A 24,180-nucleotide genomic window follows, 5' to 3' on the forward strand; every position below is an offset into this window, starting at 1 on the left:
CAAAAAGGCGGACAGGTGGAAGTGAAATGGAGGATATCCTCTGATTCTCAGGGACAGCTGGCAGAAGGCGCTTCTCCAAGGTGAGGAGTGTGCTGTGAGTGCAAGACCAAAATCCCTCCTTAGCAAAATGTCAACAGGGCTTGTCACAGGCTGCTGGTGCTAAGGGTTTTCTGAGCCTGGTTCAGTCTTGAGAAGCAGAGAATAAAGTGCTAAGTAAGAGATCAGACAGAGAAGGCATTTTTGCAAGAAGTAGTCTGTTTGACAATCATCTTTTCTGGGAGGATTACAGAAATACATTGGCTGGTACATGAAACAATTTTTTTCCTGACATTCATTTTTTATGTATTAGAATGGCACTGGAAGTTGAATTTCCCATGAACATTCTAAAATAAAGGTAATCTTTTAAAAAGGTAAACATCAAAAAACCTGTTCCTTCTGTTTTAGACTCAGATTTTATGGACTTCATTTTTAAAAAATGAAATCTGTATCACACTTTCCAAATGAGAACTTACCCAAAGATTCAGTAGTATGTGTATATTCAGTTATGACAATATTTTCATTTAGGAAAAAGTTCACCCATATTCTAGAGAGCAGTATGTATTTGAGATCAAAATTAAAGAATTAATTTTTCATTTTTTTGCGTAGAGTTTCTCCAATATTCTAATTTGGCTTTATATGATTACATTTTAATACTTTTTCACAGTTATTTAAACTTAAAAGTTAACTTATATATTAGTATATTTTAGACTTCAGAAGTATTAAAATGATGGACAATTTTAACCATTCAAGTCAAAGAAATAAGTCAGTGGTTTTATGTCTTTGATGTATTTACAGGACAGATATGTAATAAATGCCTCTTAGGTGCTTTCATCTGTAAATTGGACTTGCAATATAAAACCCACCAAGGAAAGGTTATAAAGGGGTCTTTTCTTTACTTGAATATCAATTACCTTTAGGAAGAATGCCAAGCAGACCAGCTTTATATTCAAAATGATACATAACAAAACACTGTGGTTGGTTCTAGGGTCCAAGTGTATTATTTAAAGTATAAAAATTCAGAACAACAAAAAATCTCTCATCTAGTGTAAGTTTTTGGCCTTAGGACAAGAATATCCTTTTCTCCGAAGTCAGGAATTTATTCGATGAAGGTGAACTAGGCACCACTGCATGCCAGACAGAACTTACACAAGGCACTGGGATGCAAGTATGACTAAAGAGAACAGGAGACCCAACCCTCAAGGAGTCTAAGTTCCAGTCAAGGAGAGAGCCTGTTCCCCCTGTGCTGTGATCTGAGAGATAAGAAGGAAAGTCCATTGTCCACAAAGCTCATCTGTGACTGTTAATGCCTGAAATTCCCTAATCCTGGAGCCTTTGACATATCTTGGTTGTACAGTTTTAACAAAGTATCTGTTCACAGAAGGTTGGTACTAAATATTATTTGATGGCTGGATGGTTAGATGATTAAGCGAAAATTCCCTTTTTGTGTTTCATTTTGGAGAAGCAGGTAAACAAGCAACCTCTTTAAAACCCAAATATCCCTGAGGAGATAAGACATCAAGATATTAGCAAGTATGTACACGTTAGTGAGATTTAATTTAAAATTATATGTGTGTATCTTGTATTCTTTGAGGATTAATCTATTGAGACAGATTACTAAGAGTATGTAAACTCGATGGTTAAAGCAGGAAAGTCAAGAAGACGAGATTTTCTTTTTGCGGTACGCGGGCCTCTCACTGTTGTGGCCTCTCCCGTTGCGGAGCACAGGCTCCGGACGCGCAGGCTCGGCGGCCATGGCTCACGGGCCCAGCCGCTTCGCGGCATGTGGGATCTTCCCGGACTGGGGCACGAACCCGTGTCCCCTGCATCGGCAGGTGGACTCTCAACCACTGCGCCACCAGGGAAGCCCAAGAAGACGAGATTTTGAAATGTGAAGAACACATAGGGAAGGTTAGAATTGTGTGAAATAGCAAACAAAAGGAAATTTGGGGTGCCTAGGTGACAGCTAAATGGCTCATGCTAGGAGCAGGGTAAATAGTACACAAAAGTAAGATGGGGTGGTGCCTGCTATGGAAAAACTTCCCCATTTCACATTTGCTGGAGGCCGGCTCCTAAAATAAGGATTAGGTCTGCAACAGGTAAAGCTTTTAAAATGGACTCCAAACCTAAATGTCCATCGACAGAGGAATGGATAAAGAAGATGTGGTGCATATATACAATGGAATACTACTCAGCCATAAAAAGGAATGAAATAGTGCCATTTGCAGAGACGTGGATGGACCTAGAGACTGTCATACAGAGTGAAATAAGCCAGAAAGTGAAAAACAAATATCGTATGATATCGCTTATACGTGGAATCTAGAAAAATAGTAGAAATGAACCTATTTGCAAAGCAGAAATAGAGTCACAGATGTAGAGAACAAACTTATGGTTACCAAGGGGGAAGGGGAGGGTGGGATGAATTGGGAGATTGGGATTGACATATATACACTACTATGTATAAAATAGATAACTAATGAGAACCTATTGTATAGCACAGGGAACTCTACTCAATGCTCTGTGGTGACATAAATCTTAAAAAGAGTGGATATGTGTATATGTATAACTGATTCACTTTGCTGTACAGCAAGAAACTAACAGAACATTGTAAAGCAACTATACTTCAATAAAAATTAATTTAAAAAATACTTGAAAAAAAATACAATATAATATGCAAGTAAAGTAAAATAAAAGAGCCTCCAGTTCAGAAGTTCTGGGCTCTGACATAAGAGAAGACCAGAGCTTTCTAGGACCTCAGGTAGGACTGCGGGTGTCAAGCTGCTATCCACCAACTTCATTCTAGCCCAGGGGGCAGCCCCATACACGAGGGATGGAGGGATGGAGGGATCGTGCCCACCAGACTGTTCGCCTCAATGTAGACTTACAAATGGACACAAGAAGAAAAGCACTATGGCCAGTTCTGGTTGAGTCTTTCTGGCTCCCTGAGTTCAAGTTCACATCCAGTTTAGTTCAGTGTTCTTTCTTGCAACACATGTGGGTCAGGAGCTGTGTCTAACGGAATCCCTCTTTCAATTATCCTTACTTCCTCAGTGAAGCATTGCCTGACTTTTCCAGGCAAAATTAGTTGCTTCCTCTTTTGGGTTTTCACTTATTATGTTGTAATGCAATTATCTGGGAGCTCTCTGAGGCAGGGGGTCTCAAAAGAAGCCCTATCAATACATGTGTAGAAGGATAATATTTGAAGTATTAATCAATGTGCTTAATAGGCTTCCTCCCTTGGTATTTCTTACTTTGCAAATCCGCTCCTCCCCCCCCAACCCCCGCAACAAGGATATTCTAGTCTTTGCCCTTAAGGTAGGGTTATTAGGCAGAAATGCAGAGAGAAGGCAAACAATGGTGAATTCTTGATTTCCACATCAAAATTCTGAGGCTGAGGTCTAGTCAATAATTTTGGAGAATAATACTAAGTAGGTTTCTCTCAACACTCTCCCTACACTGCCACCCCCCAGCACCCCCAGCCCCAAAATCTAAGGATGGGCTAAGGGAGGCACGTTGGAGAGAACAGAGACAACGTTGAGTGGATTGCAGGGCTGAAAGCTGGGGTAAACAGGGTGGCAGAGAGCCTCTTTGTTGGGAGAGTGACCCTGGTCTTGTGCCTTTTCTTCTAGAAACCAGCAGCTTTGCAGCAGCTCCTGTGGCCAGCACGACACGGGATCAACTGAGGAAAATAAACCGCCTGGGTCCGGGAAGACTACAAGGAGATTTGCTGAGTTTTCTGAGGTCCAGAAGTGGAATGGGAGAGCAACCCAAAATTCCAAAAACCCTGAGTAAGAGAAAGAAGTTTCCAGACAGCCAGCGGGACACAGGCGGCACTGCGTTACACTGAGAGGCCCCTGCAGTGCACACAGGGTGAACAACTCAGTGTACAGGCAGATGGGAACTGAACGTACTGGACACCAGCTCTGTGAGGTGATCACCAAGAACCAGACAGGACAATAATCCTTTCAAAGGATGCCAATGTGGCCATGTGGCCATTGAGACCAAGCTTTCTCCCCTGACGTTCCTAAGCATCCTTAGAACTTAAGTGCTACTTGAAGGAGAAAGAAGGGAGAACTTAAATTTTTACTGAATTATCATAAATCCACTGAGAGAATCCTGAGGTAACAGAGTTGAGTTACTGGGAAGCAAAGATGAATAATAAGAGCATAAACTTATACAGCCCTTATAAGGATCAGGAACTATTCTAAGTCCACTGGACGGATAAAATCACTGCCTCCTCACAACTCTGTGAGGTAGGTAACATTCTTCCACATAATTTATAGATGAAGAAACTGACGCTTTGCAAGTTCCCAAAGTGGCCCAGTGGTAAAGGGCAGACCGGGGATTCGAACCAGGCAGTCTGTGCTCACAAATTACAACCTGGTGTACGTGGGCACTGGGGATGCCAACTTCCTTGCCCCTTGTAAGTATGTACTGAATGTGTAAATAAATCTATGAGGGAATGGTTATATCTTGGATTCCTTTTACTTAGGACTATAGTTCAAGTTCATTTAACATGGCTCTTTTACAAATGGCTAAATTACAAATTTAAGTTCTTTCATCTAAAAGGGCAATATTATTGTAATATATATTTCTGTTATTTTTTTATTCAAGTATAGTTGATTTACAGTATTATATTACTTTCAGGTGTACAACATAGTGAGTCAACGTTATTATAGATGACACTCCATTTAAAGTTATTATAAAATATTGGCTATATTCCCTGTGCTGTACATTACATCCTTGTGTCTTATTTATTTTATACATAGTAGTTTGTACGTAATATATTTTTTAAATAAATGCCTTGCACATAAACATTTTAGCTTAAGGAATGAATGGGGCTTGTTTTTGCTGTTATTTTACTTAAGACATTCCTATTGACTCATCTTACCCCAGCATAAATCAGATTTTAAGATATTGTTTTTATTTTTCCTTACCTCTTATTCACTTTATCTACTAAAAATACCTCTTATTCAGTCTTAGTGCTTTTTAATCCTTACCTAACTAACTAATCCACATGTTAAGAACTCTTACTTTCTAATATCTGTCTACTATATTATATAAAGAATGCTCAACATTTTTTTTTTTTTTTTAATTTTGTCTGGCCACACCATGCGGCATGTGGGATCTTAGTCTGCCGACCACGGATGGAACCCATGCCCCCTGCACTGGGAGCACAGAGTCTTAACCACTGGACTGCCAGGGAAGTCCCTATGGTAGATTTTTTTTTTTCTTTCTTTCTTTTTTTTTTTTTGCGGTACGCAGGCCTCTCACTGCTGTGGCCTCTCCCGTTGTGGAGCACAGGCTCCGGAAGTGCAGGCTCAGCGGCCATGGCTCACGGGCCCAGCCGCTCCGCGGCATGTGGGATCTTCCCGGACTGGGGCACGAACCAGTGTCCCCTGCATCGGCAGGCGGACTCTCAACCACTGCGCCACCAGGGAAGCCTGATAGATTTCTTAATGTAATAAATATCCGTTTATAAAACTATCTGGTGGTAATCATAAAGCTAAAAAACACCCATAAGCTTAACCATATAAAGCTTTGTTTTACTTAAGTTCCAAAGCGTGTGCAAGATAATTAGAGCCCCAAGGAGAGTAGTTTATGTAAGACAAAAGGGAACACGCCCCTCCCAAAACACCCGTTTCCTCCAGTCATCAGCTCTCCATTGTCAGGTCAGAGAAAACCTGAACTGACCCTTAGAAGATGGTGATGATTTAGACAGATATGGAGGAGAAAGGACAGCATTGAAGTTAAGGAATAGAACAGGAGCAAAAGCACTGAGCTGGGGAAAAAGCAAGGTGAATGAACATACTCCCTAATTCCTGGTTGGAGGAGTGTGTATATAGACATACTCATAAACAGAGAGTATATTTGCTTATTTTTCAAGTACTCTTAGGATTTGACCAGAGAAGTGAGATGGGGCTCTACATAGAACAGGCTTGCTAAGTGGTGGCCATGTTTTGCCATCAGTAAGAGCTGAGGGCTGCCTGCACCTTCTGGAGGGGTGGTGCTCTCCAGCCTTCACAGTTCACAGCTAGCCTTTTTTACTCATTAATGCTACCAGCTTGGTGGCTGTAAGCCTGTGACTTTGTCATCCGAGAGCAGTGGTTCTCAATCTGGCACATTGCAAATCTTAGGAACTCCTAAAAACACCAATACCTGGGCTCCATCTCAGACCAACTGAATCAGAATCCCTCAGGGTGGGGCTTGCACTTGAGTATTGTCTTACGTGCAGGCAGGGTTGAGCACCACCATCCTATAAGGTCTTAACTGCTGGATTAAGGCAATTCCTTTTTCAAAAAAAAATTTCTGCAGACTAGTACTTCCCAATCTTGGCTACACATCAGAGTTGACAGGGATGCTTAAAAAAAAAAAAAATTGACGCAAGGTTCCCACTCTCAGAAATTCAGGTTTAACTGGTATGAGGGGAACAGGCATTCTTAATTAAAAAAACAAACCCTCCCTCCCCCAAACTCCTCATTTTAATGGGCAGCCGATGCTGAGATCAATGATGTGGTAAGTGAAAGCCACAGAAGGCATCTGAACAAAATGACATGAAGAAGGTTGGGATATTTACCCCACTTTGAACTGGAGGGTGCTAAGGTCAGAGAAGAGAAAATAAGAAGGTTATTATGATAGTCTAGGTTTACATTAACAAGGACTGAACCAGGGGTATGGTACAGCAGTAAGATGGAAAGGAAAGCATCCACGGGAGAGATATTGTGAAGATATATGCTGCTGTTACAGAGTAGTAAAATTCCCCTTATAAATTTCACATCAGCCTTGAAATAAGTCTGAAACCTGACATCAAGCTACCTGAATGGTCTAAAAAACAAACAACCTTAAATGAGAATTTAGTTTGAAGTAGTACAAGAGGCAACACACATCCCCTCTGGAGAAATCCAGATACAACTTGGGCAATCCTCAAAGAATTCCCTTTGGTAAAGTTCCAAAAAATATGGCCTTACAGTCAAAAATCAAAAACATATAGGAAACAAGGCACCATGATCAAAGAGAAAAAAGACAGCAGACCCACAAAGGTTTCAGATATTGGAATTATCAAACATGGAATATAAAAGTTGTATGTTTGAAGTGTTTAAAGAAACAAGAGACTAAATATATGAAGAGCAGGGGACTTTAAAAATGACCAAGCAGTATTGAAAAATTAACAAAAAGAAGTTTGAGTGATGTAAAATATATGATTGAAATTAAGGGAGAATTAGTAAACTCAAAGATAAACCTAAAGAAAATATCCAGGATCCAGAATAAAAAGACATGGGAAACATGAAAGAAAGGGTAAGAAATAAGTGTTGGTCAGAAAAATCAAGACACGGAATACTAAAAAAAAGAGAGAGAGAGACAGAGAATGAGGCAGAGGCAATATTTGTAGATATAATAGTGAATATTTTCTAGAAGTGATGAAAGACATCAATTCAAAGATTTAAAAACTCTTCACAAATCCCAAGTAAGCTTAAGAAAGAAATCCATTCCTACACATATGTGAAAGTGAAGCACACCAAAGACAAAGACAAGATCTTTAAGGTAGCTAGAGATTAAAGTCCGATTAAGTAACTTCTTGACAGCAAAATAAAGCCGAAAGAATGTAATCTTAACGTAGAATTGTATACTCAGAAAAGATATCCTTAAAGAACAAGAGAGAAATAAAAGATACTTTCAGATGAGTTTGCCACGAGCACTCTCTCACTAAAAGCAATTCTTTGGGCAGAAGGAAAGGTCTAATGTGCAAGAGGGAATAAGAGGCAAGGAAAGAGGTAAATGTATGGGTAAGTTTGTATATTAAAATCACTACGGTAATTATTGAAAAAATCAAAAATTAGTAGACAGGAATATGGAATGAAAGAAACATCAAGAATGGCAATTACTTTTGTATGGCAGATTTTTTCAGTGAGGTTTTTAAAACTTCCTCATTTGTACATTTCTTTTATTATTTAAACTATGTATAATAAATGTGTAACATGTTTACAAAAAAGTTACATACCATTCCGTCTTTCTATTTCTCCTTTGTAATGCTTATCTCAGGCAAATTTTATTTGATTTATAGCTATTGAAGCCTCAAGCAGGCAAGGACTAAATGTGTGAATTTTTCCTTACAGTTATATCCTCAATGCTTATTTCACTGCCTGGCATGTACTATATGCTCAAGAAGTATTGAATGAATGAATGAATGAATGAATGAAAGACTTCATACTGATTGCATATGCAGCTTTTGTTAGGTTGAATAATGGCCCCCCAAAAGATCTCCGCATTCTGATCCTTGAAACTTGTGAAGGTTACCTTATTCAGCAAAAAAGGACTTTGTAGATGTGATTAAGTCAGGGATGCTGAGATAGGGAGATTATCCTGGAATATCTGGGTGGGCCCTAAATGCAATCACATATGTCCTCATAAGAGGAAGCAAAGGGAGATTTGATACAGACGGAAGAGGAGAAGGCAGTGTGACCCCAGAGACAGAGAACGGAGACTAAGACTAAGGATTGCTGGTGGCCATTAGAGGCTGGAAGATGTAAGGAAGAGGGAAGGAGCCTTCTTCCTTAGACCCTCCAGAGGGAGTCAAGCTCTGCTAACATCCTGATTTTAGCCCAGTGATAGCAATTTTTCACTTCTGGCCTCCAGAACTGTGACAGAATAGATTTCTCTTGTTTTAAGCTGTCAGTGTTGTGGTATTTTGTTATGGTAGCCATCGAGAACTAATAGAAAGTTAAATGAAGAGGAATCAAACAAGACAACCATTTGGAGCTGCATGTAAGGGTCATTAATGTACCATTCATAAATGAGTATAAAATAACTTAGGGGAAAAAAGCAGGAGTCAGAATTTCAGCAAGTTATCTTTTAGAAAATGGCAGGGACACGGAGATCTATGCAGGCATTATGTATCTGTCTCCCTTCCTAGACTCTGGACTTTTAGTGAGCAGAGGATTATGCCTTTCTTCTTGGATTCCTGGTAGTAACCTATCACATACCCTTTTGGTACCTGCTTGGGATAATAGACCCATTAGGATAAGAGACTTTTTGCTGAAGACACCTGAAAGAATGCCCAGCATTAGGTTAATGAATAATGAGGAGATCTTAAACGTCCAGCCTACCTTTCATTCCAATGACAGAGGATAATCAAGAGTTGACTATATCTAGTGCTTAGTACAGTGGCCGGTTTTAGAAAAAGTTCAAAAACATTTTTAAATGAGTGAATGAAACTAAGGAGGAAGAGTTAATAGGTGTTATCCTTAAAAGTGATCTGCTTGTTTCTTAAAAAGTTAAATGTAAATTTATCAGACAACTTAGTAATTCCACCCCTAGGTATCTACCCAAGGAAAATGAAAACATATGTGTAGACAAAGACTTCATGAGAATGTTCATAGGAGCATTATTCACAATAATCAAAAAAGTGGAAAGAGTCAAAATGTCTATTAAATGATAAATGAATAAACAAAATGTGTTATATCCATACAATGGAATATTACTCAGCCTTAGAAAGGAACAGACTACTGATACCTTTACAACATGGACAAACCTCAAGAACACTGACTTAAGTGAAAGAAAGCATATGCAAAAGACCACATAGTTTATGATTCCATTTATACGAAATGTCCAGAAAAGACAAATCTGCAGAGAGGGTAAGCAGATCAGTGGTTTCCTGGAGTCGGGGTGGGAACAGAGATTGATTGCAAAGGGGCATGAGGATTCTTTCTGGGGTGATAAAAATGTTCTAAAATTGGATTATGGTGATGGTTATGGAAGTCTGTAAATTAATTAAAAATCATTAAGTTGTATTATTTAAAATGGATGAATTTTGTGATATATAAATTATATCCCATTAAAGCTGTTTTTTAAAAAAATTGTGTGTAAAATTTGACAATTATAAAGGTAGAAAGTGCTTTTTAGCAAATCATACCTTTAAAACTATATAAGTCCTGCTCAAACAGCACTGCTATTCCTAAGTGAAGGCTCATGGCAGCCATCTTGTAAAAAACGGAAATAATTTGTGATATTGACACCTTGGGGGCTTGATGTAAGAGCCTCAAAAAACATTTTTCCATCCAGGTTTAGTAATACCCTAACAATCATAAAAATGTGAAGGGACATTTGGTAGCCTTTTATAAACTTCATTTACAAGGCAGATGCTGCTCCTTAGAAGTGTTTGCTCTGTAGCTTAATTCCATTTTTCTGTACAGTATGTACTTGTTTTGGGTAGGCTGAAAATGAAGACAAAAAAAGACGACTTTATTTAGCTGTTTCTTTTCTTTTCTTTTTCCAGGGAGTTAAGAAAAAATTGATTTTGACCAATAAGAGATGGTGGGCAAAGGTGCCAATTCTATGTGAGGGAGTGAAGTACTCTGTATTATTTAGTAATAATAATAGCCAATGGTTATTAACTGCTTATTCTCTAGCAGAAACTGTGATAACTCATTTACATATATCATCTTCTTTAATCCTCAGAACAATCCTATAATGTACTCAACATTATACTCATCATATAAAGAAGAAAACTGAAGTTAGAGAGTAGATAACTTGTCTGAAGAGCCAAGGCTGGTAACTGTGACACCAGGACTTGTAGAGAGACCAGACTTTACTACGCTGTAACTATCACTAGACTATAACCGCTGTCCACAGAATCAGGATGAATTCAACGTTTAAAATCAGAAAACTTAAAAATGTAATTTATAAGACTTAAAATCCAACTTTGTTTTTTTTTTGTTTGTTTGTTTTTTTGCGGTACCCGGGCCTCTCACTGTTTTGGCCTCTCCCGTTGCGGAGCACAGGCTCCGGACGCGCAGGCTCAGCGGCCATGGCTCACGGGCCCAGCCGCTTCGCGGCATGTGGCATCTTCCCAGACTGGGGCACGAACCCGTGTCCCCTGCATCGGCAGGCGGACTCTCAACCACTGTGCCACCAGGGAAGCCCGCAACATAGTTTTTAAATGTTTTATGGGAATCGAACATATCATGCTGACAACACCCACATTTCTATCTTCAGTCCTGACTGCTCATCTGAATAAAAGACTTGTATTTCTAGCTTCCAACTTGAAACCTCCCCTTGCATGTCTAAAAGATACCTCTCACTTGCATATGTTCAAATGCAAACTTTCTACACCTTACCCTCCCCAAGTGTTCTCCACCTCAGCAAACAGTATCTGTGTTTATCCACTTAGGCCAAAATCTTTAAAATATATCCTGATTCCTTCTTACAACATCCATTGCCACTACCCTAGGGCAACCACCACGTTTACCTAGATTATTGTAATGGCTGTCTGCATTCATTCAGGTAGGGTGGCTGCACTAAAAGATATGGATTAAAAAATGTATAATGGTGCATGTCAGAGTAGTAGGCAGGTGGGCAGATCAAAGGGCAGCCCTCTTCATTGGGGGTCAATCCAAGGACCCAAGTCGAAAGAGGCACTGTCATCTTTAAGAAGCGCCTTCCATGTCTACCCCCTCAAAGGGAGAGAGAATGTGGCGGAATGTTGGTGGGACATTTTTACAGCCCAGGCCTGGAAGCGGTCCACATCACTCCTGCTTACATTTACTGCCTAACACCAGTCACGCAGCCACACCAAACTGCAGTGGAAGCTGGAAAATGTGGTCCAATTGTGTCCCCAAGAAAAAGACAAAGACACGGTGGAGAAAAGTTAACAAGTCTCTTCCATACTGCCTTATTCTAGAACTCTGGCTCTCGGATGGCAATTCTGAAATTGAGGAAAAAATTTCTCCTTTAAAAGAGTTCTTGTTAAAACCAAGGATCGGCTGGGGCAGGTGAAAAGAGGCAGTTGTGTCAGGATCATGTCTAATTTCAGCCTTGAGAGGTGACACCTAAAGCAGAAATTTTATGCTAAATCAGATGGTAAGTGGCAATCTACGTGCTCCTAACAAAGGTTTACTAGAATGGTATTTTCTAAAGAAGTATCTGTGGGACCAGTTTCACTTATATAATAGGAAAACAATTTGGAGGAGGAGATCAAAATATACACTGAATCACAGAGAGATAATCAATTAAAGGAGAGATGTACATTTTTTTTCTGACGGGAGGAGAAATGCCAACAAAAGTTCTAAACTAAGTTTCTGGAAGTCAATCAATTATTTTCACATTAATAAGGACAGTTTATAGTATATGGTTAGAGGGAGGAGAAACAAAGTGATTTTGATTTTGATGTTGAAGGGACAGTATTTTAGGGGATATTGATGGTAAGTGCACCCTTTGGCTTTTGTTTATGTCCCACAGAGAAAGTTACCAGAAGTCAAAGAACTGGAAAGAAGTGACTTCAATGGAGGCAGTACAGTAATGAAGATAAAATAGGATTCTCGGCAATAAATCTTTTTCTACTCTGTAAATACCCCCCTTTCAATATAAAGGCTCTTTAAAGAAATAAGAAAACAAAGCTTTCAGAAGGGGCTTGATACATTATTTATGAACTTATCAAGTGAAAAAAACACCCACTCAGACATTTTAATAAAAGCTTTTAACTAATGTATCTAATTTTATTGGTATTAAAAACAGCCAATTATGAACTGGAAAGTTATTGTTTGTTAAACTGCTATACGGCTTTCTGCAAATAGAATGTTTACAAACCACTTGGAATCATCTTTCCAAAGTTTCAGTTTCTGAAGGTCAAATAACTATGTAACTGCTTAATAAAGAAGCAAAGAAGTACCTCAAAATATCTCCCAGCTCTGATGGGCTTATATTCTGCTCCTTAGGTGAGGTATTATTAGCAAAGCTTATTTATTTTCATTTCCAAGGCTTTTATTTGCTCATTCCCTTGTGGTAAAGCTGATTTCCATGATGATTCCCTTCTTAATTTTAATACCCTTTTTACTCATCATATAGACATAAGAATTTTCCATGAAATAATGAAATCCTTGCAAAGGAAATGAAGACAACTCAGAATAAGTAAACTAGCTCTTTTTTTCAATTAATTGATCCACTGTCATGTGCATGTAAGATTTTTTTTAAACCTAGGAAAATAAGGTTAATTAACATAAAAAAGCCTCACTCATCTAGATGCTGAATTTTGTATTTTACCCAGGCTGCCTTAAGTGCCTTGATTTCCCGGTAATGACCTAGTTCTCCTAATGAGGAACATTAACCCCTGGCTGTAGCTGTCCAGGACTTAATTGTCAACTGCAGCTGAAATAGGGGAGTTTGCCGATCAGCAGGTATGCAGTATATTAACTCATGTCATTTCAACCCCTAATAAATAAATCTGTTGCTAAGGCAACAGGAAGATCAGCTCTATCAGTATTCTCCCCTCCTGGTAACCAGCTCCCCCGACTGCCGCCCCTCTTTTGGAGGAAACTGCCTTTCACACCAAGCTTAGGAAAAAAGAAGGAAATTAACTACATGTAACCATAATTAGAAGTAACATCATTTCTCATCTTAGAAACATATCTAAATTAATAAAAAAGGACAGCAAAGAGAGGAATGCTTTTGACTAAGATCACGATAAATTATTTCCTTCAACAGGAGATAGGCACTCTGAGGTATATATCTCAGCAAGAACAAATCTCAAACATTTCGGTTTTTGTGTTCTGAAATTTCCCCTTCTTTTGTTTAACCAACAAGTGATGCTAGCCTGAATAGTGCTGAAATAGCTAATTAGTTGCACAGCCAATAAAAATGATACAAGAGAAAAAAAACCCTCACACAACTTATAATAGTTATTGCAATTCTACCTTGGAATTCTTTGGTGTGATTGAGTTAAAAAAAAAAAAAGAAATAAAAATATGGTCACTGAACCTTGGTCTGGGTAATCTAAAGCCATAGAACCTCATTCACTTGGGACTGTAAACAGGAGTTTAGAAAGTAATTTCAATGGATTATTTAAAAATGATTTACACATCTGGATTATAGCAGAGGGGTAGGTAAAAAAAATAACCTACAAGGATCTCTCCATCCAGGTTTATTTTTCGATGATAAGTAAGACATTACTTTGGTTTTGACCAGTTTGAACCTTTCTTCCAAAACTCCATCATTTCACTTTTCCTACTACCCTTCTGTTAAAATGAATTATTCCATTTTAACAAAGTCCTGAAGGATTTGTATTTACAACTCCCATAAAGGCATTTCATTAAAAAAACCAAACCAAAAACAAACAAAAGCATGCTTTGTAAAAGTGATGCTGATCTCACGACCATCTCCACCTGTCATTCAGTTAATCTAATCCATTTATATTTTCACTCTTTCTTCCCAGGATGAGACACTTGTCCTCAACTGGATTTACTGAGCAAGTAAGAGTCGATCATCAAAGAGTCATTCATCAACATCAACATTAAGTAACATCAAGTAAGTTTCCTACATGCCAGGTATTCTGGCTAGATGCCATTGAAAAGGTCTCCCCAAACAAATAAACAAACAAACAAGTTTCTGTTTCTGTCCTGGAGGACCTTAGGATCTAAAACAAATGACACCATTTACAACATGAAATGAGTCAGGCTAGGAAGCAGTGTGAAAAGTGCAAAGCTCTGTTACACATTCATGTGGTGCAGTGGATTGTACAGTGCCATTGCTGCATGGAAATTCACAATCAGGGGAACTTAAATTAGGGCAGATGTCCATAGAAGGCAGAGGATTTCAGGGCATCTCTGAAGAGCAACAGGAGAGATATTAGTCCTGAATGGGGGAGGAAAGATTGGGCTGAATGAACAGAAGCCACATCAGTTGGGATAATGTGGAGAAAGGCTTAGTGACTAGGAAGGAGAAATATATTTAATTTAATGTAAGAAATAAACACACACACAGTCATATACATGACACAAATATGTGTAACAAAGAAATTATCTACCTACCCACCTACCCATCCATCCATCCATCCATCCATCCATCCACCCACCCACTCATCCATCCATACATTTGTATCACCCAGCTATCTACTTCACAACTCACTCACCCTTGACCTGTGGTGTTAAGTAAATGTCTGGTATAAGGATCTGATCAAAAAAGTTGTGATAGACAACAGTGAGAGGCCCGCATACCGAAAAAAAAAAAAAAAAAGTTGTGATAGAGAGAAGCAAAGGCAGACATGAGCCTTGAGCAGATAAAGATAACTGTCATTAACATACCATAATCAAACAGCATCTTATGCAGCAATTAGCACGTTTAAGAAATGAGTCAAGTTTAGAGAACTTTTTAACCCTATTAGGCAGGAAATGGTAACAAGAGCTTTAGTTTATGATATTCTAGAGATAACACCACCTAGACAGTAATGACTATAGGTGGAAGTTCTTTATGCTGACAAACTGTGTTAGAAAGTTAAAAACAGCCCAAGAGGCAATGAGAAACTAAATGTTGAATCTGTTATCTTTTTCATATGTTCAATGGTTTGAAATTTAGTTAGCAAGGGACCTATGATGGAATTTTGGAAATTATAAATGGGGATTTTGTAAGGCTATTTTCTGGCCATGAATTTCCCAGTATTTATTTTCCTACTAATTAAAAATCCTGGAATAGGCTCCCAGAGACACATCTGATAGTACTATGTTAGAAGACAAAATAAAACTATTTGGTGATATAACACATAATCATTTAAGCCAGGTATTTGATTACAACTTTTTAAAGATTCTAGTAAAATTCTCTAGAGAGTTTTTTGTTTCTGAAATGCCAGAGTTCACTTGAAATTCTTTAAAGACAAAAACAAACAGACAACAACAAAACAAACAAACACCTCTAGGTAAAGACATACAACTTAAGAAAACTTATCACTGAATTAGGAATAACTATAATCAACTAGAAAGAACCTTATTATTCACAAGAGCTTTGACTGTCCAATTGATGGATAAATACAGAACTGGTTAGAGGATCCCCTTCAAAGAGCAGTTACCCATTATTCCCAGTCAATTTTAAATTAGCTTACTTACAATAATTAGATATAAGGCAGATATTCCTTACATTAAGAGTATTTAACTGAGAAATGACAGTGCTCCTGGAAAGCATGTATGGAATCATCTTTTTAGAGATCAGGACAAGTACGATGGATTCTCACAGGTCTGAGGAATCTTTGGTGGAGTGTGCTGAAAGGCAGATGGCCAGACCACATGACCATCTTTTCCAGAACTATAATTCTGTGAGGATCATGTCTCCCTTAGAAAAACAGATTTAAACATAACACGGAAATAGAACAAAGAACATTGGTCTCCAAAAGCCAGCACTTTGTCTCTCTGTTCACATTCTGCTGTGGCACCTAAAGACTGCTCATCAAAAGTATTCTATTCTAAGTATTCTAATGACCAGTAAACCCCGAAAGATTTAAAACAATCTACTCACCAATTTTTTCCCAAGCTATCTGAGCAACAAGAAAACCAGGATAAGTTATTTTGGCCTGGAAAGCATAACATCCAATCATCCAACACACATCCTTTGAGAAGGCAGCAATCAATTTTGTTCGCAAAACTGTATTTTTAAACCTCAGAGAGTCAAATAATGAAACAAAATAATTCATTTTACTCTCACGTAATAAAGCATCATTTTCCATTTTATATCAATCATTTGTTTTCAGTTAGAAATCACCAAAGTTACTAAAAATATAGTATGTCAAATTCTTTCTATGTTATAGCACATGATTTACCTAAGTATGCTTCAAATCTGTTTTGTTTTTTTTTTTTGCGGTATACGGGCCTCTCACTGTTGTGGCCTCTCCCGTTGCGGAGCACAGGCTCCGGACGCGCAGGCTCAGTGGTCATGGCTCACGGGCCCAGCTGCTCCGCGGCATGTGGGATCTTCCCAGACCGGGGCACGAACCCGTGTCCCCTGCTTCGGCAGACGGACTCCCAACCACTGCGCCACCAGGGAAGCCCTCAAATCTGTTTTTATTTCTTAATGACTGGGCCTTTTCCTTTCCAAATTTACATCCTTAACCATTATCAACTTTGCATAAATTTGTTTTATCATTACTTTATGGAAAATACTGCAAATATCATATAGCTCATAAAAAGTCATTTCGCTTTAAATGAAAAGCTCTGACAATTTCCCTACTTTCCAAGTGATGAGGTCATGGTGGAACTTATAACTATTGCTACATTAACAATTTCAAACTCCTCACCTTGAGTCACAGGCCACTCCTACCTCACCTTTCTTAACCAGAACACACCCAGTTATGAGGCACTCACGGAGGCTTTAAGATCAGAACAGAATTTCTTACATCAAAGATCTCTCTCCTGGGCTTCCCTGGTGGTGCAGTGGTTGAGAGTCCGCCTGCCGATGCAGGGGACACAGGTCCGTGCCCCGGTCCGGGAAGATCCCACATGCCGCAGAGCGGCTGGGCCCATGAGCCATGGCCACTGAGCCTGCGCGTCCAGAACCTGTGCTCCGCAACGGGAGAGGCCACAACAGTGAGAGGCCCGCGTACCGAAAAAAAAAAAAAAAAAAATCTCTCTCCTATGGCTTCCTAACTCCTGAACCCACATTGAGACAAATTCTGTTTGGTCTGAGAAAGTTTTCTTATATATCATCAACACTTGTTTGCTATCAACTGCTAAACCTAGATGTTAGTATATTAACATTCAGGGCAAGAAAAATTCGTCTATGAGAACTAAAAATTAGGCAATTCCAATGACTGATGGCAGACATATTTTGCATACGTCATTATTAATTCCACTTGACAGTGGTTCTCAAAGGGTAGTCTGTGAATTCCTGGGGGTATTCAAGACCCTTTAATGGAGTCTGCGAAGTCAAGTTATTTTCATAATGATACTAAGATGTAATTTGCCTTTTTCACTGTCTTGACATTGCCCTGATAGTGAAAAAGCACTGATGGGTAAAACCGCTGGTACCCTAGCACAAGTCAGGGCAATGGCACTAAACTGAACTAGCAGTCACTGTATTCTTAACCAACTGCATTTGCAGTAAACTAAAACGTCAGTTTCACTTAAAAATGTCTTGAAGAAGCTTTAAAGTTGCTAATTTTATTAAATTTCGTCCTTTCAGGAGACTTAATATTCTGTGTGATAAAACCGGAAATACACAAGATACAATGGCTGTCTTGAGGGAAAGTATTTATATGATTGAGTCGTGAGCTAAACTAGCTGCTTTTTAAATGAAACACCAATTTTACTTAATAGAACAATGGACTGACAAACCACTGTCGATCAGACGTGGGTGTCTGTTAGCCATTTCTTGAATATGAACCATATGAACCTGTCACTTCAAGGTAAGCAACTGATAATATTTGTTGCAATGACAAATGCAACAAATTGAAAAGCAGAATTTTAAATGAAAAGTAGAATTTTGGAAAACACTGTATCTACATCGTGAGCTGGACAACTTCCCAAGAATCAAAAATTCCTCTGATACCAGTGGCGATATTAACAATGAGATTCTTTGAAATAAGGAATTGGGTCAACATTTGGAAGAGCTGCATAATTCGGTGAACCTATATTTTCCAAGTGACCAATGCATGATGCTACAAAATTCATTTAAACAGCAAGTAACAGCATGAAGAGTCATGGAGTGGTTTCAGACTAACCTTTAAGAGACACAACTTGTCAAGTTCAGGTGTAGTAGCAAAGAAGAATATCTACAATAATCTGAATAGGTCATTAAAACGCTCTAGCCTTTACCATCTCTCTTTGTGAGGCAGAATTTTCTTCATAAACCACCACCAAAACAACCTATTGCAGCAGACTGAATATTTAATCAAATATGAGAGTTCAGCTCTCTTCTGCTTAGACAGGTGTTACAGGTTTATAAAATGTAAAATAATGTCACTCTTCTCACTACTTTTTATTGTTTTGTAAAACATAGTTATTTTCCTAAAAATATGTTATTTATGTTAACATGTATTTGGTTCTTTATTGTTACTTTTAAATGATTTAATGTAGATTTAAAAACATTTTCCCCAGTTTTAATATCTAATGTAGTAACTATCAATTGGTCTAAGCCCAACAAACAAAAACTCTTTGGTGTCCCAATAATTTTTTTTTAATAAATAAATTTATTTATTCATTTTTGGCTGCGTTGGGTCTTTGTTGCTGTGCGCAGGCTTTCTCTAGTTGCGGTGCGCGGGCTTCTCATTGCGGTGGCTTCTCTTGTTGCAGAGCACGGGCTCTAGGCGCATGGGCTTCAGTAGTTGTGGCACGCAGCCTCAGTAGTTGTGGCTCGCGGGCTCTAGAGCGTAGGCTCAGTAGTTGTGGCTCACGGGCTTAGTTGCTCTGCGGCATGTGGGATCTTCCCGGACCAGGGCTCGAACCTGTGTCCCCTGCATTGGCAGGCGGATTCTTAACCACTGCATCACCAGGGAAGTCCCCCAATAATTTTTAAGAGTGTGAAGGGGTCTTGAGATCAAAGAGTTTTGATAACCACAGCCTCAAGAGTGCTCTATTTCAATGTCTTGTAAACTTGTTTTTTCTGTCCCTCCAGCAGTGTGTCTTTTGTGCCCATTATAATAAAGAGAACATTTACATAAAGGTTGGAACCTGGTACAATGTTATAATATTTGTATAATATTTGGAAAGAAAATAGTTAAAAAAAAAGGCATTGCCACTGTAGTCTATGTTTTTTACAGGTCTTTCTCTATAAGTCATTTCTATTAACCGTGCCTTGCTATAGATGTTTATAACAAAACATTAAAGACTGGGTAGAAAGGAGAAAACAAATTACTCTGCAGAGAACCCAGCAACTCTGCTAAAATACTGTCAGTTATTTATCTACTGTCAGCAGAGGTTGCACACTATAATCCTTGACAAGCTCAGATTCAGAAAGAGTGAAGAGAGGGGGCAAGCATTGCATTTAAGGGCCTGTTCTCATGCACAGACATTTTAACACAGATTTAAAGCCAGAATGTATCTTTGAGAAAATGTCACTTTTGATTTTGATACATATCCTAGCAAGCCGGCTCTACATTTGGTTGACTTAGTACGAGATATGTTAGAGGCTAGCACTATATTTTAGACCATTCATGATCCCAGCATGGAACTAACACAGTGAGGTCAGCATCACCTTGTGTTGACAGCTGGCTACCGCAACTGCATGATTTCATGAGCATATTTTTTATGATAAGGATAGGGTGTTATTTCTGTTTTGTCAGACAAGGTAATGACAGGCTTTAAGAATCCTGTTGCCCTCTCTAGTGTCCATTTCTCCTTTATGTTTACAGGGGAAGCAGTTGTCAATGTATTCTCCTGTTCCAAAATACGCTCTCTCTGGAAAACACATGGGCTAGGGCAAAAGTGCAACAGATTGGAGAGCATCCTGCAGGCAACCCTAAAGAAAAACCCCCACTTCAAGCAGGTAGTTGAAGTCTCTCATGATACTGACAGGAACGTGTGAAACACAGGACGGGGAGGCTCAAATGAAGAGGGCTGGGTAAGAAACACAGCTCTGGTCATTTCTAGTAGAAACGATGGTTGCCTTTAGAATACAATTCGTATTGACTGGACAATTACATGATTTCTACCCATGTGATAAGAGGTCTAAATAAATGCTTGTAACTAGGGATGTCTGATGAAGGCTGAATCAGAATCTTAATTTTCTAATTCATATTCACCAATTAAAAATAAACTGTAGTTTTATGAACAAATTTACATAAATCAGATGATGAAGCATCTACCACTAAAGGGTAGGAGTTCAGCTCATGACATTTGCATATATTCTCCTAAAGAAAATATAGGCATTTTAGATTCTCATTGAAGAGTCTTGCCGCACTGGAACTCTAATGGGCTTAGAACAGTAAATTTTGAAGAAACTGATTGCTACCCCTGTAGCTAGTAAATGTCTGCTTAGACCCAGTGGCATTTGAAAAAAGTGTTTTATCATAAAATTATCCCAGCAGAGTCCATTCTGCAAGATAACATCATCATCATCATCATCAGTACTCCATGCAGGACCCAACAGCTCTGGCACAATATTGCCAGTCATTTATCTGTTGTCAGCACAGGTTACACACTGTAATCCTTGACTGCCTCGGAATTAGAATGTCTTTGATGTCCCCACAAGAGTTTTTTGCCCGAAGGCTTTACCAATGCTCGGCGGCTCAGTGTTTATTCCTCGTAATCTTCCTCTCATCTCCAGGCTAGCAGTGACAGATGGTTATGGGCACACAATAGTATTAAGAGTTTGATATTTTTTTTTATGCTGTGCTCTCTGTACAACAAATAGCTATCAGACGCGGGCCAGAGAGCTGACATGGCTCTCGCTTAGGTAATGGCAAACAAACAGCTCGGGTTGATGCTTTCTGTCATTTCCCCTCCTAACCCTGCTTGTTTTCATTGTATACTCTCAAAGGTAAACTATATTAACCTTATAGACGGTTATTAAAAAGATATATCTATATGAGCATAAAGTGCTTTTCTTTTCTCTTTTTCTTACTCTTTTGATTATGAAAGTAATACTGCTGACATATTGAACAAATATCGAATGTCAACATAAATTTTTAGTGTGTGATAATATCCCCCTTCATAGAGCTGTGTGTCAGGCAGGAACCCGCGGATGATGCATAGCAGTAAATAACCCAAACAAAATTAGTTCTCTTGTCAGCTTCTACCTTGTATGTCCCCAGGCATCAGTAAAATTGACTGCACGCTAGATTTTCAAAATTAGCCCTAATGTTAGCTATGTGTCTGGCAACCTCCGAGTTTCCAATGTTCTACTATATTACCCGTAAGGATGAATGTGTTACTTTTATATTTTGGCATTTACTCTTGCTGATGTGGCTTTTCTCCCTCTCCTCCAAATTAAAAATAATTTAGCTTTAACAATAAGAATGTGCACAAACATAATGCCGCATCTCTTTAAGTGACTAACTTTAGGCAATTAAATTAAATTAAAGCAAAAATACACAAAAGGAAGAGAGGGAATTATTCAATTTAATATTGTTAATTTTATTAACACAGCTCTGTCTTGTTTTGTGCAAAGTATTGGATAATGTGGTTCTCACCCTTCCCCCCGATCAGGATGCTATTTTGCATTAGGAGACTACAAATTATTTAATTTTGCAGTTTTACGATAACCTAAAACCAAACTTTTTAAACTGATTTTCTCACAATAAATATTACTTCAGAGACAACCCAAGCTTAGTAGAATGAAACACTTTTCAGAAGGGAGTCAATGATGACATCTATTTTACCTTGAAACAGGTTAAATTAATCTAGATGCACTGCATTTAAAAATAACATAAAAGAACACTGAACACTGTCACATTCTAAGTAAAACATGATTTAAAAATAAATGTAAAAACTCCCTTGGAAAGGCTATGCTGGAAGTGTGAGACTGAATCGGCAAATCCAAAACCACATCCCACATCAACTTTCAATCCCTAAATTTTACGTTCATACATTTAGAGTCAAAGATGAAAATCCCTTTAGGTACCAGATGCTGCAGATCAACTGGGAGAGCTTCTGGAGTTTTAATGTGCTGGACGTCAAATCCTCAGCAAAGGCGCTTTGCCCGGCCGGTGTGGTGTGCTTATTACTTCACCTGTAAACAGTTGCTCTCAGAAAACAGGACCTAATGATCAGCCCAGCATCTCTGCAGTAAAGAGACCATAATCTGTGGGGGAAGTGAACTCTAATCAGGCCACATGCAGATTAAACTAACTGGGAGGAATAAAAACTAGATTAAAATGTTTATGCCTAATACCAGAAGATTATCAGGACATTTTACCTCTTTAAATACTAATTTATAGGAGCCAGGGTTAAGTTTATGAGTTTATATTTGGTGCGATTACATGCTGCAGTTGATTCTCCTCTGTTTAGAAAAGGTTCTACTGGGAAAGCATTTTCCTTAGTACAATACAGAGGCATCTGGGAGAAGGGCAACAGTTTCATATGTACTGACATATATTATGACAAGTGAAATAAAGGCACCCAGTTGAAACTGGTCAAATTAGTAAATAATAGAAATTGTTTTTGTTTTAATGGTAATACTTTGTTAGCAATGTGTAGCTATAAAATAGTGTGGTGATAACGGTATATATAAAAAAATATGAAATCCTATTCTTACACTTTGAAACTTCTTGAATGAGATTCTGTTTCCTGGAAGTGCCAAGCTGCTGTTGTTAGTTGAGCAAATCACTGCAAATAATTATCTGTGATTCAAATTTAATCTAAGTACACAGCCATGAACATAAAGACACTGAGTAGTGTCACCCTGGCATCACACTGGTAGCACTGCCACATTAAAATGATCTTTTTCTAAAGCTATAGGGACAACAAATTACTAAGTTGATCATCAGAATATATTTTCTATTACCAGTTCGACAACTTACTAAATTAGTATGTCTTACACTTACCACCTGTGAGGCCAGACAATATGCAATGGTCTTTGTTGATCATCAGCTCCAGCCAAAATGTTACACGGATTTTGTTTATGTTCCCCATGATAAGTGCTTGAATTATCTGATGAGCTGAATGTTTTCAAGTATGACTCCTGCCTTACTGAGCGACCCAGGTTTTCTTGTTGTGCAGCATCACAGGATCCAGACTCTGAATCAAAATTCTTCAATAAATTCTCAGAACCCCTCTGCTCCTGTTGGAAAGGAAAGGCCATGGATGGAGCAACACCGCCATTTCCCTTAAGGCTGAGTATCTTCTGTAAATGCGCTGCTTTGTGCTTGGGCATGAATCTGTTACAAAAAGAAAACGCAGTATACGTTTAGTGAAAATACTATTTAAAATTTGCTCTTTACCTTTCTGTAAGCACATGATGATGATGTATAAAAACTGAGGAAAAAACCCACTAAAGATATAACAAAAATTCTAGGAAGAGCACAAAAAGCAGTAGTCACCAAGAGAAAGTTCAAAAGTTTGAAATTAGACCAGATTGTCTTTGGTTTCCAAAGAGTTTCTGTGGCTATAAAAATCTGCACTGCACATACCATAAAAAATCAGGGTAGAGCGATGGTTTAACGTTCTTTCTTTACTTGTCTTTCTGGAGTTCTATGTTTTCCTATCATGACATGGCCCAGTGCTTATTTTCAAAACATACTTTTACTCATTAACCTACAATAATGCTTGAAACTTCCTGAATTAACACTGGGTATTTCTGCTCACGTGACTGTTCTGTATTCCTGGGCACCTGTACACATTTTTATTAAGTTGACTTTGCTAATATTTCTTTTTTTTAAAAAAATAAATTTATTTATTTATTTATTTTTATTTTTGGCTGTGTTGGGTCTTCGTTGCTGTGCAGGCAGGGGCTTTCTCT

General features: G+C 38.4%; 1 protein-coding gene across 2 annotated transcripts in view; it reads right to left on the minus strand.

Moving 5' to 3' along the window:
* The window catches only part of GTDC1 (glycosyltransferase like domain containing 1), a gene marked incomplete at its 3' end in the record, with an annotated part of 324,823 nt that overhangs the window by 37,630 nt on the left and 263,013 nt on the right, over positions 1–24,180 (minus strand). For both annotated transcript variants that reach the window (XM_079710265.1, XM_079710264.1), the window contains one exon: positions 23,267–23,599. In XM_079710265.1, coding sequence (XP_079566391.1) covers positions 23,267–23,599 — 333 coding nt within the window. The remainder of the gene's footprint in view (positions 1–23,266; positions 23,600–24,180) is intronic.

This window comes from Hyperoodon ampullatus (assembly GCF_949752795.1).
Source record: "Hyperoodon ampullatus genome assembly, chromosome: 8".
Classification (NCBI taxonomy): Eukaryota; Metazoa; Chordata; class Mammalia; order Artiodactyla; family Ziphiidae; genus Hyperoodon; species Hyperoodon ampullatus.